The following is a 14,291-nucleotide window of genomic DNA, read 5'->3' as shown; positions in this document are numbered from 1 at the left end:
CAAAACCTCACATGTCTGAATGCAAGAGCTCTGTCAGCAGAATCTGGAAGCATGAATCTGGCTGGAGAAAGAGGCATTTCCTTTCTTTCCCCTCATATCCTGCCCTTACACAGACCAGACAGATGGAAAGTGAGAAGGCAAGGGATGTTATTATCCCATTTAGCAGATAAGGCAGTGAGACAGCCAGATTAAGTACTTTGCTGCAATTTACACCGGAAGGATGTGCTTAGACAAGAAATTAACCGCAATTGCTTGGACATCTGCCTTAACCATAAAACCACCCTTCCCTCTTTGCCAGTTCAGAAATCAGAAGTGCCCATTCTCACTTCAGTGTCTAAGCCCGAGAGGTGGACAAGAAAATTAATAAGAATCATAATTAAATGTAAAATAAGGAAGGGAAGATGGAGAGAAAGGGAGGAAAAAAATCAGAGAAGCAAAACAGGCAGGGAGACGCAGAGATGAGTGCAGGCACGTGTGGGAGAGGCTGAGGAATAAAAGCCAGAGATAAACAAGAATTAAGAGTGAAATTAGGCAAATGAGCGAATATTAGATGTTGGAAAATTTAAATGAAAACTACCTGAAAATTAAGAAGTCCAAAAAAATGACAGAAAGGAAGTGAATGGGAATGCTTCGTAGTTAAGTTTAACCTACTTCTAGGATCAGTCTTGTAGCATTGATTTTTCAAAGTATATTTAAATAACATTTGATGGCTCATTAAATAGATAAAGTAGCTATTCTGCATCTGCTAGACTTTGTGTTCCTTACTTAGAAGACTTACATGAAAACATTATTTTGTTCCTAAATTGATAGTGCAGATTGTTCTCATGCCAGTGATTTCATATTTAAAAAGAGAAAGGTAATGTAGATAGATAGACAGACAGAAGCAAAACTGAGCATTTGTAGGATTTTTTTTTTCATATTTGCCTATGACCCATCACCAGCACTTTAATACCTTTTATGCCAATAATAAAGAATCTAATTTATATTGATCTTTTAGAAGCTTATCAGCCTCAGGGTATAAGTACCAACATCCATGATATATGGATTGTTGAACATGCAGCCCTGAAAAATGCAAAAATCCTCCAGTCATTTCTTTGGTCAGAATATCTATTCTCTTGTTCTTTCCTGAATGTTATTTAGCCATCTATCTTCACCTCTTTGTAATGGATGCATCAAGTTCTCGAAAAGGAATTTTAAAAAACATTCTTAATACGCATAGGTGTATGTCTGTTTGTCCCCTACTTCCCATACGTTAGCAAAATTCAGTGTTGAAAAATCTAAGTTATCAGTGTTTGTTGAATAACTTTAAAAAGACACCGCAGATACAGAAATGGTTTACAGATGAACAAAGAAATCCTAGGGGCCTGTTTGAGAACACTAAAACAGTTCAAGGCAGAGGGGGAATGGAGAAGTACCAGTGTGGGAAAAGAAAAGCAGACATTTTCCTTTCATAAATACAAAAATGAGAGCTGATTCAATGAAACTGAAAGTTAGTGTATTTAGAACACTAAAAGGGGGGGGGGGGGGGACTTCAATGTAAAAGTATTACATAGAAATCACTATCCACCACTATAGTTTACATATATAAATAATACAGTTTTCAACATAAACGTATCTAGGCTAAGGCTTTAATTTCAAATTAAAATAGTTACAAACTTCAAAGCATTTATAACTGTTTTTCAGTGGTTCAGTAGTCTTCCAGTCATTTAAGGCTTTAAGTGGTCAGTTAACTAGGCGAAAGACATAATCCTCTACTAAGGATTTCAGCCTCATAAATACGTTGGAGCAGTGGATGGTATACTGAGCTAAGCTTCCATTTGATCCAGAAGGGGAAAGCCTATGTTCTAAAAACTGTTTAATCTTAATTTGAAGATTTAACATGCTTTTGAAGGTCTTAATTTTGTGTTTACCATTTCGAAAAATACTTGCTGTGGAGGATTAGGATTCAGTTCTTTCTTAGCGTGATTGTTATGAACTGGACAAGTGGTTGCTGGGAATATGTTTTGACAATAATTTGCTAGATATACTTTGGACTGCCTACAAAAGAAGTAGTTTGTTCACTGAAATGGCCCCATTTATTACAGAAGTTTTCAGTGCACATCTTTCAGTATTTTCTTAACAGTTGACTAAGCATCAAGAAAGAACACATTGCAACAAATTCTGGGCCATCTCTTCATATAATGAGACCTTCTAAAGTAGATGCTAATATAGTGCCTTACATTTATATCAAGTTGCTAAAATAATTTACACACACAGCAAATCAATCACTGTAAATGGTATTTAAAGAATAGCTAGCTTTGTGGATATAATAGGTGGCTAGGGTTTGAACAGCATGATTTATTGTGTCCTTTTGTTTGCTTTAAAAAGGTTAATGGCAGAAACCTCCTTTCAGTTGACTTTGATCGAACCACAAAGACAGAAAAGATCTATGATGACCACCGTAAATTTCTGCTGAGGATTGCCTATGACACGTCAGGGCACCCCACCCTGTGGCTACCGAGCAGCAAGCTGATGGCTGTCAACGTTACCTATTCATCCACAGGTCAAATAGGCAGCATACAGCGAGGGACAACTAGTGAAAAAATAGAGTATGATGGACAGGGACGGATAGTGTCTAGAGTGTTTGCTGATGGGAAAACTTGGAGTTACACATATTTGGAAAAGGTAAAGAACACTCAGGTTTTAAAAAAATGCTTGGAATGTGCTGAAATTCAGCAGCATCTGACTGCTGCATACAAAGCAAAAATAGGTAGTAGAAGCACATTTCAATTATTCTAAGTATCAACATGTGATTCCTAGGGGAATGTTTTATACAATAGATATGTAATCACGCTGTGGCTAATTGCTAGGAATTGATGTGGTTTTAAATTATTTAGGCCACCAACTAACAAGAAGCATCTGTATTTTCCTTTTATCGTAACACTTAAAATAAGGTATAGGGACTAGATCTCTGCAGTGTAATTCAGTTGAAAATAATTTGTAAATTCTTCACTGTTGGTTTTTTTCACTATCAAGAAAAGCTCTTGTTTCTAAATAGTTACAGCTGTCAATTTGTACTTGCTATATGTTGTAGCATCAAAATAAACAATAGACAAAAGATTAGGAATCTTCATTATATATAACGATTGCTGAATGATAGTTCTCCCTCTAGAAATATCTGAAAATCCCCCTTGTGAGATCTCATGCCTGCTATGCAAAAAGAGAACCCATTTCTTTCTGGGGTTTAAATATATTTCTATTGAAGCTGTTGCTCAGCAACTACTGTTTACTAGTCATTGCAGACATAATTTAATCAAGACCTATGATACATAATAGCCACACATCAGAAAAATGTCAGAATAATTCCAAGTAGCTTCTTTTGATATAAATAATCAAACAATGGTTTTGCCTATGTCTTAAAAGCTTACAGAACAAGAAAACAGTATTCAGGGATCTCAGGCTATTCAAATTCTTCAAAATCATCTCTAATTGCAGGGAAGAAATTGTATCTCCCATATGTTGTTCTCCTCGTGAGTTAATGGCTCTAAGACAGTTTTACTTCTTCCCATATTAAACATGACTTATCTGAATCCATTGACAATCTGCTGTTTAGCTGTGAGTGCTTGATAAAAGAGTGATACAGTCATAACAAGTAGCAAATTATGAATGTGGAACTACTAATTACAGAACCCCTTACAATTAAGCATCCAAGTAAATTAGGCAGGGAGATGTTAACAACATGTAAGGTCAAGGATAACTCAATTAAAGAGGAGATAATTTTCTCAAGTGGGAATGTCACATTTTTGTGAAGAAATAGTATTGGTATATGGGGGGGATGGGGGGTACTCCACCATTGGTCACATGGTAAAAATCTGTTCTTAATTTTCAGTCAATGGTTCTTCTGCTTCATAGCCAACGGCAGTATATCTTCGAATATGATTTGTTGGATCGGCTTTCTGCTGTCACCATGCCCAGTGTTGCTCGTCATACCATGCAGACTATCCGCTCCATTGGCTATTACCGGAATATATACAACCCCCCGGAAAGTAATGCGTCTGTTATAATGGACTACAACGAAGAAGGGCAGCTCCTTCAAACTGCTTTCCTGGGGACAAGCCGAAGAGTATTATTCAAGTACAGACGGCAGACCAAGCTCTCAGAAATTTTATATGATAGTACAAGAGTTAGTTTTACTTATGATGAGACCGCAGGAGTCCTGAAAACAGTAAACCTCCAAAGCGATGGTTTTATCTGCACCATTAGATACAGGCAAATTGGCCCATTGATTGACAGACAGATTTTTCGCTTTAGCGAAGACGGAATGGTAAATGCCCGATTTGACTACAGCTACGACAATAGCTTCAGAGTGACTAGCATGCAAGGTGTCATCAATGAAACCCCATTGCCTATTGATCTCTACCAGTTCGATGATATTTCTGGCAAAGTTGAACAGTTTGGAAAATTTGGAGTTATATATTATGATATTAACCAGATCATTTCGACAGCTGTAATGACCTACACAAAACACTTCGATGCACATGGCCGCATCAAGGAAATTCAGTATGAAATATTTCGGTCATTAATGTATTGGATTACAATTCAGTATGATAACATGGGACGAGTGACAAAAAGAGAAATTAAGATCGGGCCATTTGCCAACACCACAAAATATGCTTACGAATATGATGTAGATGGTCAGCTCCAGACAGTTTATCTGAATGAAAAAATAATGTGGCGATACAACTATGACCTGAATGGCAACCTCCACTTGCTCAACCCCAGTAGCAGCGCCCGTTTGACGCCACTTCGCTATGACCTGAGAGACAGAATAACTCGACTAGGTGATGTTCAGTACCGATTAGATGAAGATGGATTTCTGCGTCAGAGGGGTACTGAAATCTTTGAATACAGTTCAAAGGGCCTTCTTACTCGAGTTTATAGCAAAGGCAGTGGGTGGACAGTGATTTACCGTTATGATGGGCTTGGACGACGAGTTTCCAGTAAAACTAGCCTTGGACAGCATCTCCAGTTTTTTTATGCAGACCTCACTTACCCAACCAGGATAACTCATGTATATAACCACTCAAGTTCTGAAATCACATCTCTTTACTATGATCTGCAGGGACACCTTTTTGCCATGGAAATCAGCAGTGGAGATGAGTTTTACATTGCATCAGACAATACGGGGACACCACTGGCTGTTTTCAGTAGCAATGGTCTCATGCTTAAACAAATTCAATACACTGCTTATGGAGAGATCTATTTTGACTCTAACCTTGACTTCCAGCTGGTAATCGGATTCCATGGAGGCTTATACGACCCACTGACCAAGCTAGTCCACTTTGGAGAAAGAGATTATGACATACTGGCAGGCCGGTGGACAACACCTGATATTGAAATCTGGAAGAGAATTGGGAAGGATCCAGCTCCTTTTAATTTGTACATGTTTAGAAATAACAACCCAGCCAGTAAAATACACGATGTGAAGGATTATATCACAGGTAAAAGAAGGTTACTTAATTGCAAGACACCTTCCCACTTGCTCAAAAATTTACCTTTCAGTGTTCTCATAATCTGAAATCTGATTATCAGGGTTACAGGCTGAGGATATTGTCTGGGGAAGGTTAGTAAAGAAATTCTATGGGAAGAGAATTGTTCAGAGAAGTACACGACGTTTAGAACCAGATCAACAAAGTGATTTTAGCTTGGGGGTGCTAGACCTATAGACATCCAATTTAGACTGGAATTCACAATTTTGGTGAAGTACCTAAATATGTCCTATTTGGAAAAGTTCTTTATGAGGAAGCATTAAGCATGTAACAATGAGAATAATTACAGCAAACATGCTTATCAGGAATAGTGAAATAGCAAATGGGAGATCTTGAAAATATCTCATCTAGCTTTAGACATTGATTTAGGTACCTGCATAAGAGATTAAGATCCACAGGCCATTATTAGCTTTCAGGTTTAGGTAACTAAACCTAAACCTTGTGCCCTACACAGTCCTTATGGTGCTTTAATATTAGACTGTTGACCCAAAAAGATAATTCAGAGCATCTCAGTATACAGAGGGGTTGGGTTTTCCAAAGTACATTTTGGAGTACCAGTGGAAGACATCTCTCCCTCTCCCACTGACTGAACTGTAACACAAGGTGCCTCAGCTACAGATCTCAGTGCATTGGGAGAGTAAAGAGGAGCCCTAGGTTCTGCTTCCAATACTGTTACGCGTTACCCAGTGCTCTTATAATGAAAAAAATAAGACTCCTTGAGCAAGTACAAGAATAAGAACCCCTCAAGACTGTTCGTGAGAATCTCCTTAGATGTGCATTAGAGTCAAGCTTCTTCATGGCTCTGGGCTACTGAGCAGTAAAAGTGCATATTCATGGACCAAAAAGACCAAATACCAGAGGGAATGACACTGTAATGTAGCAAGGGCAGGAGGGGTCTTTCTGTGACCGGTTTAACTCATTAACATGGCAGAAAATATTCACTGGAAGTTGGTTGATATTTGCCAGGATAGGTTTTTGCAAGGCTACTAATGTAAATTGGCTAAGAAGGAGAAGTCCAGTAAGCTCCAGAGCCAGCACAAAGTAATGAGTACACAGCCAGGAGTAGGATATAGAAAAAGGAGTGTGAATTTCTCTTCTGGCAACAAAAAGCTGCTAACATGCCACTTTTTGTATAACTGAGTTCTTAGGGAACCTATATGCTTTTTGTGGGTCTAGAGTTAGTGATGTGTAGTGTTTTCCATTATTCTACATACAAAAAAATCTGATTGCACGTGTGCTGGTTTCAGCTGGGATAGAGTTAGTTTTCTTCTTAGTAGCTGGTACAGTGCTGTGTTTTGGATTTAGTGTGAGAATACTGTTGATAACACTCTGAGGTTTTAGTTGTTGCTAAGTAGCACTTATCTTAAGCCAAGGACTTTTCAGTTTCCCATGCTCTGCCAGCAAGCAGGTGTACAAGAAGCTGGGAGGGGGCATGGCCAGGACAGCTGACCTGAACTAGCCAAAGGGATATTCCATACCATGGAATGTCACGCCCAGTATATAAACTGGGGGGAGTTGGCCAGGAAGGGCAGATCGCTGCTTGGGCATCGGTCAGCAGGTGGTGAGCAACTGCATTGTGCATCACTTGTCCTTTCTTGGGTTTTATTTCTTTTGTTGTTGTTGTTGTTATATTTCTTTTCATTACTATTATTATATTTTTATTACTATTAGTTAGTATTATATTTTATTTTACTTTAGTTATTAAACTGCTCTCATCTCAACCCACAAGTTTTACTTTTTTTTCCTCGATCTTCCTCCCCATCCCACTGGGAGGGGGGAGGGGGGAGCAGCTGTGTGGCACTTAGTTGCTGGCTGGGGTTAAACCACAACAGCACGTCACCAGAAGCTTCTGAAAAGTGCATGGCTCAGATACATTTGAATTTTCATATTTGAATAGATGTAAATAATCTGAAATATTTTACACAGACAGTGCCAGACTACAGGAGGGGCTCAGCCCCACTTACGAGCTGTGAGACTACCACTCAGAAAAGCATCCTGGGAATGAAGTGGGTTTGCATTAATTTAACAAACAGCAGCTATTAACAGGGTTGGTAACGGGCTGCCTGGGAGCAAGGATAATAATAGACCTTTGAATCTGTCCTCTTTTAGCAGCATGTGCTGTAGGGGATGCAGTTGCAATCAGGTTCTTTGCGGCATTGAAAATGATGCACTTTTAGTTCAAAAATTGCCCTCAAAATACAGTTTTAGTTCTTTTCTTAACATCTTTGATGTATGGAATACATAGACACATACTGGTCGTATAAGGTTATCATTACAATTAGTAATTTGACTGACTGGCCATCTTAGATGCAGAGCCTTGTAAGGCGTATCATTTATCTGGAAAGGTTAGAAATTATTTTAAGGTAAATATTTTTTATTATTTTAACATTTGGAAAAATTTGGTTCCTTGTTCCACTTATTTGGGGTTTTCTTAAATGAAAACTACTAGACTTGGTAAGGAGCACTGTGCCAACTTCTGCTAAGCTTAGTGTTTGTGAAAGATAAGAGTAGAAAGACAGAAACAAGGCAGAGCACCCATTCTTGCCCAACAATTGTCAACTAATTAATTGTTGGCATCCCTAATTTATTTATTTTTAACAGAACATAAAATGTATCATGAATAATGTTATCTAATGCTAATTTAGTATCCTGTCTGCTTACTGATGCAACTGTAATACATTTCATTAGCTTGTAATTTCATCAGTCCAACTTCATCTTGAAGAGGGGGAGATTCCTCTTGAATCAACATAAATATCTGCCAAATCACTTAAAAGATAATTGACCCTATAGATATTATTTCAGGGGTAGTGTGAAGACATTACAATAACAAATACATAACAAAAGGACAGGATGTGCTCTGCAGTACTTTTTCTTTTTTGCTTTGTTTTAAAGTAGTGATGATGAAGGTGCGACATAAAGCGTGTTCAGCCTGACCATGAAATCCCAATTAGTTTAGGCTATATTAGAAGGAAATCTCACTTTAATTGTGCTCCTGTAGTTGTTCTGGAAGTCACTGAGGCCTTCAGAATTGCTGAAACCTGCAATGCCTTTCAAACGAGCATAGTGCAATTCTTACATAGAATGGAAATTTGCTTGTAAGTTTAGAAATTCAAGTTTTCTGTATAGGCTTGCTATTCTAGCTGTAGCACAAATCTAAATCCATACATATCAAAACGAAGACTGTTGAATAATTTTCACTTTACAGAAGGAAATCAACTATGCCAAAAGCTATTCCATGTAAAAATGTTATGATTGCGAAATATAGAACAATTCTAATATTTTTCTCTTTTTTTTTTAATAATTCTCTTTCAGATGTTAACAGCTGGCTGGTGACATTTGGCTTCCATCTGCACAATGCCATTCCTGGTTTCCCTGTTCCAAAATTCGATTTAACAGAACCTTCTTATGAACTTGTGAAGAGCCAGCAATGGGAGGACATACCAGTAAGAAACAAAACTAAACATACAAATGGAACAAGACACAATGTTCCCTTCTATTCAGATCTTATTAGGCATGGATAATCCTGACAGGGTTGCTTGCTAAGTTAAATCTGAACAGTGCTTTTCAAACCTCTAATTTTTATCTATTTTCAAAAGAATTTAAGAAAGGTGGTGTTTTTTCTTACAGATTTGCTAAGTTAGGTACCGTTTTAAATAAGCTTTTGTTTGCTTTCAGCAATAATAAAAATGCAGAAAGACAATAATCAATGAAAAGAAGTTTAAGACCCTTTAAAGATGTCCAAGTTTCATACAAGAAACTGCAGAGATTAGATTTGTACTAACACTCTGCCTGAAGGCAGAAACTGAACGCTGTACTAAAAAATAGACTGTGAAATAAACAGAAGAACAGGTGATATAAATTATGCATACCAGGCACCACTACAATTTTACTTCTCTTTAATATTAACCATGTTTTATATGTAAAGATAAAATATTGAAAATGAAATTACCTGAGGTAAAACCCATTACATTACATAAAACCAAAACTCCAGGTGCTTATGAAGTTCTTTGGGAGGAAAAAAATGAACTTCAGTCCTGGAAACCTGCTACAGTTTTAAATGATGGAAGAAATAAATGTGGAAGTTAAAATCTAAATCTGCTATTTAAGAAAATTATATTTACAAATCAAACTTACTCAAAGATCAAAGACCTATGCCCTCGAAAATCCTACAGTTCTCAGATAAGAAGGAAATGTTAAGAGACAGTAAAACGGGTAATCCCATCGTGAGCAGTCAAAACCAGATTTCTTTTTACAAGAATCATGATAGAGAACTTTACGAGATTAAAAGAGGATATGATCTTGAGGAATCTTACAACCTAATTTAGACAAAAAATCATTAGAAGGGTGGCCCAGCAGAAGGGAGCATAAGGGAGCATATGGAAGCTAATTTTGCATGCGTGAAGTGACCCGCTATATATATATTTTTAATAGCCAGGGACTGAGTAACAGGGAAAGACCTCAGAGCACAGCATGAGAATAGTGTCTCCCATGAGCAGTAGAAGCAGTGAAGGAGGAGTATTGCAAGTACTCCAGGCAAGGTAGTTGTATCGGGAGATAAGAGACCTGTCATCAGGCATGGCTGTGAAGAACTATGAGAGGTTGTTTATTTAGATCTCAAAGGTTAAAGAATGCAATTATCCACTAAGACCAGCAAAGGTGCACCAGAAAGAGAACCAGTCTGGTCAAAGAGATGGGAGCAGACAGCTAGTTGTCAAAAATCTTCAGGAAAAAGCTCAATAACGTGAGGAGTACCAGGGGCATGTGACATGACAGAGAGAAAGAGAAGTGGGAGGAAAACAAGGATTCAAAACTCTCAGGTAGGAAGAAGCTGTGACTATGATATTCACTGTTGACCAAGCAAATGCAACCAGGAGCCAGAAGTAACCACACAAACCACTTAGTATTTTGAAACATTCTGGAGTGAGCTTTACCAGGCTCTGAGGTTTTGCTTCAGAGCTCTGAGGATACATGTTAAAAATAAACAAACTTTGTCATTATGAAGTTGCTATAGCATCTCACTGCTCTCACTGATGAGCGTGCTGTTTAGAATATATTTTGTGCTCAATACCTTTCATGTACAATTTACAACAGCTGAAATCCATACTTGTTAGCAAGTGCAGACAGGAATCTGCCACATTCAAGAAGAGTTGAGAGTCCAAGTCAATTCATAATTCCTTCAGGAACTGTCCCCTCCAGAAAGCTGCCCTCATGGCAGAGCTGAGAAGCCTCTGCAAGCCTTTTGCCAGGCTTTGATTAGCAGCAAGGCTGAATTAAGGTTGTAGGAGTCTGTTAATGACTCCTGTTTGGTCTCCCACCCAGAAATTTGGGAAAACTAAACAGGCTTTTGCCTCATTTGTCAGCAATGAATCAAATGGGTTAAACAGTATTTTACTAAAGGAAGAAGGGGTCAATTGGAAGATGAACTGGATCATCTACAGAAACTAAGTACTCCTTTTCAAAAGTGCAGCCAAAGCTATTTAAATCTGTTTCCTGCTGAGACAACTGCTAGGGCAGCTGTCTGCTCCCAACCTCTGTCAATACTAGCTCATTCACAGCTTGTAGCTGTTAAGACCCAGGGTTAGACAGATAAGATGTGCCTATTCTGTGCAGTTGTAAGGTCTCATCCCAACCACAGTTGAGCCCGTAATGTGAGCTGCCCCACTATCTAGCTGCGCTAGCTAACCGTTCCTGCTAGCTGCTCCTGCTCTTCTAGCTGTTCTGGCTAACCACAGCAGTTATGCTGGCAGGTCTCATTCCCCAGCTATCCTTTCTCTTTACCAAGAATGCATCTGGCATACTGGGCTACATATAGCTCTTAACAGTCAAAATAAACTTCTTTAACAGACTCTCCTAGCTTTTCCATCTTGTGCTTTTGCACCTCACAGTTGCACCTCTTATTTCCTCCCCTTTATAGCACACCTACCTTTTCAACAAGAACACCCCAGATACGGTAAAACATTAAATACCAAGCGAGCGTATTTTAGACTTGCCTGTTGGTTCTTTTCATTCATTGCCCTTTGTCTTTACTAGTTGTCAACAAAGCACTCTGCTATATTCAGGATTGCACCCGTCTGAAGTTCTGGAGGGAGAAGCTGCTCATCTCTTTTCGGCAGCATGCTGATACTTGGAGTGAAATGGAAGCTCCCGCAACTGAATTGGCCACAGCCTTTTCACACATCCCCTTTTATCAGTTTCTGCAAGTATTTGCAACAAAGGGCATCAGTCCCCAGTACTCCACCTCACTGCTCTGTACCGTTTGCTTCCTTCTCCTTTACTGTAAAGACTATCATTACAGTTTGATTCCCCTCCTTCCTTTAGCAGCTTGAGGGGTTATGAGAGCCTCCCTGCAGCTTGGTCTCAAGACTGCAGCTACCCGAGAGACTCAATCTATCTCCTGACTCAGCGTAAAGAAGGGCTTGTTCCTGTTCCAAAGCGCAGCTTCGTGACCTGCAAAAATCTCCTCAATTTGGATGGCCTCATGGTAGACAGGAATCATAGTTGAACAAGGCAGAGGATGAGATGACACTGTAATAAGATAGCTCTTACCCGTATTAAGTATTAGTATTGCAAAGGTCTGTCCCGTGCAGCCCAGTCAGCAGGCTCTGAAGTTAAATCTTATTTTTGTGCAGGTTCTCGGGGAGACAAAGAGAAAAAGCACTGAACATTATCAAACAAAATAGCCTTGTAACTCAGCAGAACAAGCAGTATGTAGATTTAATTAACTCCTTGGCACTGTCAATTGTGGCATATCCTGTTTTCGTCCACGGGCAGCACACCAAGAAAGCCTGGCTGTTTGGCATCTAGAGGGCTACAGATGGCTGGTAAAACTTCTGTCTGTTCTTGTTTACAGCCAATTTCTGGAGTGCAACAACAAGTGGCGAGACAAGCAAAGGCTTTCCTTTCCCTGGGAAAGATGGCAGAAGTGCAGGTCAGCAGACAGAAATCCAGTGGAGAGAAGTCATGGCTGTGGTTTGCTACGGTGAAGTCTCTGATTGGGAAAGGGGTGATGCTCGCTGTCAATCAAGGCAAAGTGCAAACAAATGTGCTCAACATTGCGAATGAGGACTGCATAAAAGTGGCAGCTGTTCTGAACAATGCCTACTACCTAGAAAACTTGCATTTCACTGTTGAGGGAAAGGACACGCACTATTTTATCAAGACCACCTCCCCCGAGAGTGACCTTGGGACACTGAGGCTGACAAGTGGGCGGAAGGCCCTGGAGAACGGCATCAACGTCACTGTTTCCCAGTCCACCACTGTGGTAAACGGCAGGACTCGTAGGTTTGCTGATGTTGAAATGCAATACGGTGCTTTAGCGCTTCACGTCCGCTATGGCATGACACTTGATGAGGAAAAGGCCCGAATACTGGAGCAAGCCAGGCAAAGAGCTCTTTCCAGTGCCTGGGCTAGAGAACAACAGAGAGTAAGAGATGGAGAGGAAGGTGCCAGGTTGTGGACAGAAGGAGAAAAGAGGCAGTTGCTAAGTGCTGGAAAGGTACAAGGATACGATGGGTACTATGTACTCTCTGTGGAGCAATATCCAGAATTAGCAGATAGTGCTAACAATATACAGTTCCTCAGACAAAGTGAGATAGGAAAGAGGTAACACACTGGCTTAGCTCAGGCTGCCAAAGAGACTGCGTACCAGTGTCTTCTAAAAAGGAGACCAAACTGTTTTGCTGCATTACTACTTGAGCCTAAGCTTACATCTTTGCTCAGATTTTTTCTGTAGCACAATCCGAACAGACTCTGTAACGAAAAGAGCGCCTTCCAGAAGAATGATACTGCTAATGACAAAACTTTTTTCTCAATGACCTTAAAGGTGATCTGCTTTAAAGAATATGTTTACATATGCATATCGCTGCACTCAAGTTGGACTGAAAAGTATTAAAAAAAAAGAAAAGAAAAAGGCCTACGGATTTTGCAACAGGCTGTCTGTTCCTTTGAGGCACTGTATTTAATTAAGATACAGACCCATACAGTGTTTCCAAATATTACTGAATTGTTGACCTTTGCTTACGAGTAGTCGTCTCTCTCTTTCTCTCTCTCCTCTCTCTCTTTCTCACTGCATAGGATGTGGTATATATCTGTTAATTTTAAAACGTGGGGCAAAAATTACTGTTTATAGACAACCCAACTGCTTTAAACTGTGCTGCTTTCTAAAAGGACATTGGCACAAGTGACTTATGCTACCATGGGAATTTAATAATGGATTTTACAATGCTAACATGGTTTGCCTTGGGGGGAAAATGGCAAGTAGAATCCTTGTTGCAGATAAGCAAAGGAAACCCTGATTTTTTTGTAAATTATGTGAGACAAGTTGTTTATGGATTTTTATATGAATTACAATTTACTGTACATCAAATATTAGTCTCAGAGGAGTTAATTTATGTAAAGTGTTTAAAAAAGTTTATACTTAAAAATAAAACGATAAAAACATGTGCTGTGTGTGATTTTTTTAAAGAAAAAGGAATTGCACCTTTTATGTTATAGCTGTACAGTATAAAGGATTATATTGTAGAGATATAACAGTGATGACTAATGTCCAAAAGTGTTAATATTTTTGTATTAGGTTTAAAGCTGTGCATCTATCACTCTGCTGATAGGATGGGACACTCCGAAGTGGCTGGCTGAATCAGACCGCAGCTCCCTCTCCTCCCGTACCTCTCCTGTCACCCAGGCCAGTGCCACTTCATCAGTCATTGTTAGAAGGCACAGTAACCAAATAAGTCTCGTTTATTATGATGGAAGACTTTAATAGGT

General features: G+C 39.2%; 1 protein-coding gene across 1 annotated transcript in view; it reads left to right on the top strand.

Moving 5' to 3' along the window:
* Positions 1-13,970, top strand: part of TENM3 (teneurin transmembrane protein 3) — a 388,381-nt gene extending 374,411 nt beyond the window's left edge. Inside the window, exons 25-28 of the mRNA XM_050895382.1 lie at positions 2,368-2,664; positions 3,869-5,480; positions 8,841-8,971; positions 12,379-13,970. Of these exons, the coding sequence (XP_050751339.1) occupies positions 2,368-2,664; positions 3,869-5,480; positions 8,841-8,971; positions 12,379-13,134 (2,796 nt within the window). The 3' untranslated portion in view covers positions 13,135-13,970. The remainder of the gene's footprint in view (positions 1-2,367; positions 2,665-3,868; positions 5,481-8,840; positions 8,972-12,378) is intronic.
* The last annotated feature ends 321 nt before the right edge of the window (positions 13,971-14,291 follow it).

This window comes from Gymnogyps californianus, chromosome 4, assembly GCF_018139145.2.
Source record: "Gymnogyps californianus isolate 813 chromosome 4, ASM1813914v2, whole genome shotgun sequence".
In the NCBI taxonomy this organism is placed as follows: Eukaryota; Metazoa; Chordata; class Aves; order Accipitriformes; family Cathartidae; genus Gymnogyps; species Gymnogyps californianus.
This window is presented reverse-complemented; position numbering and strand designations above follow the sequence as displayed.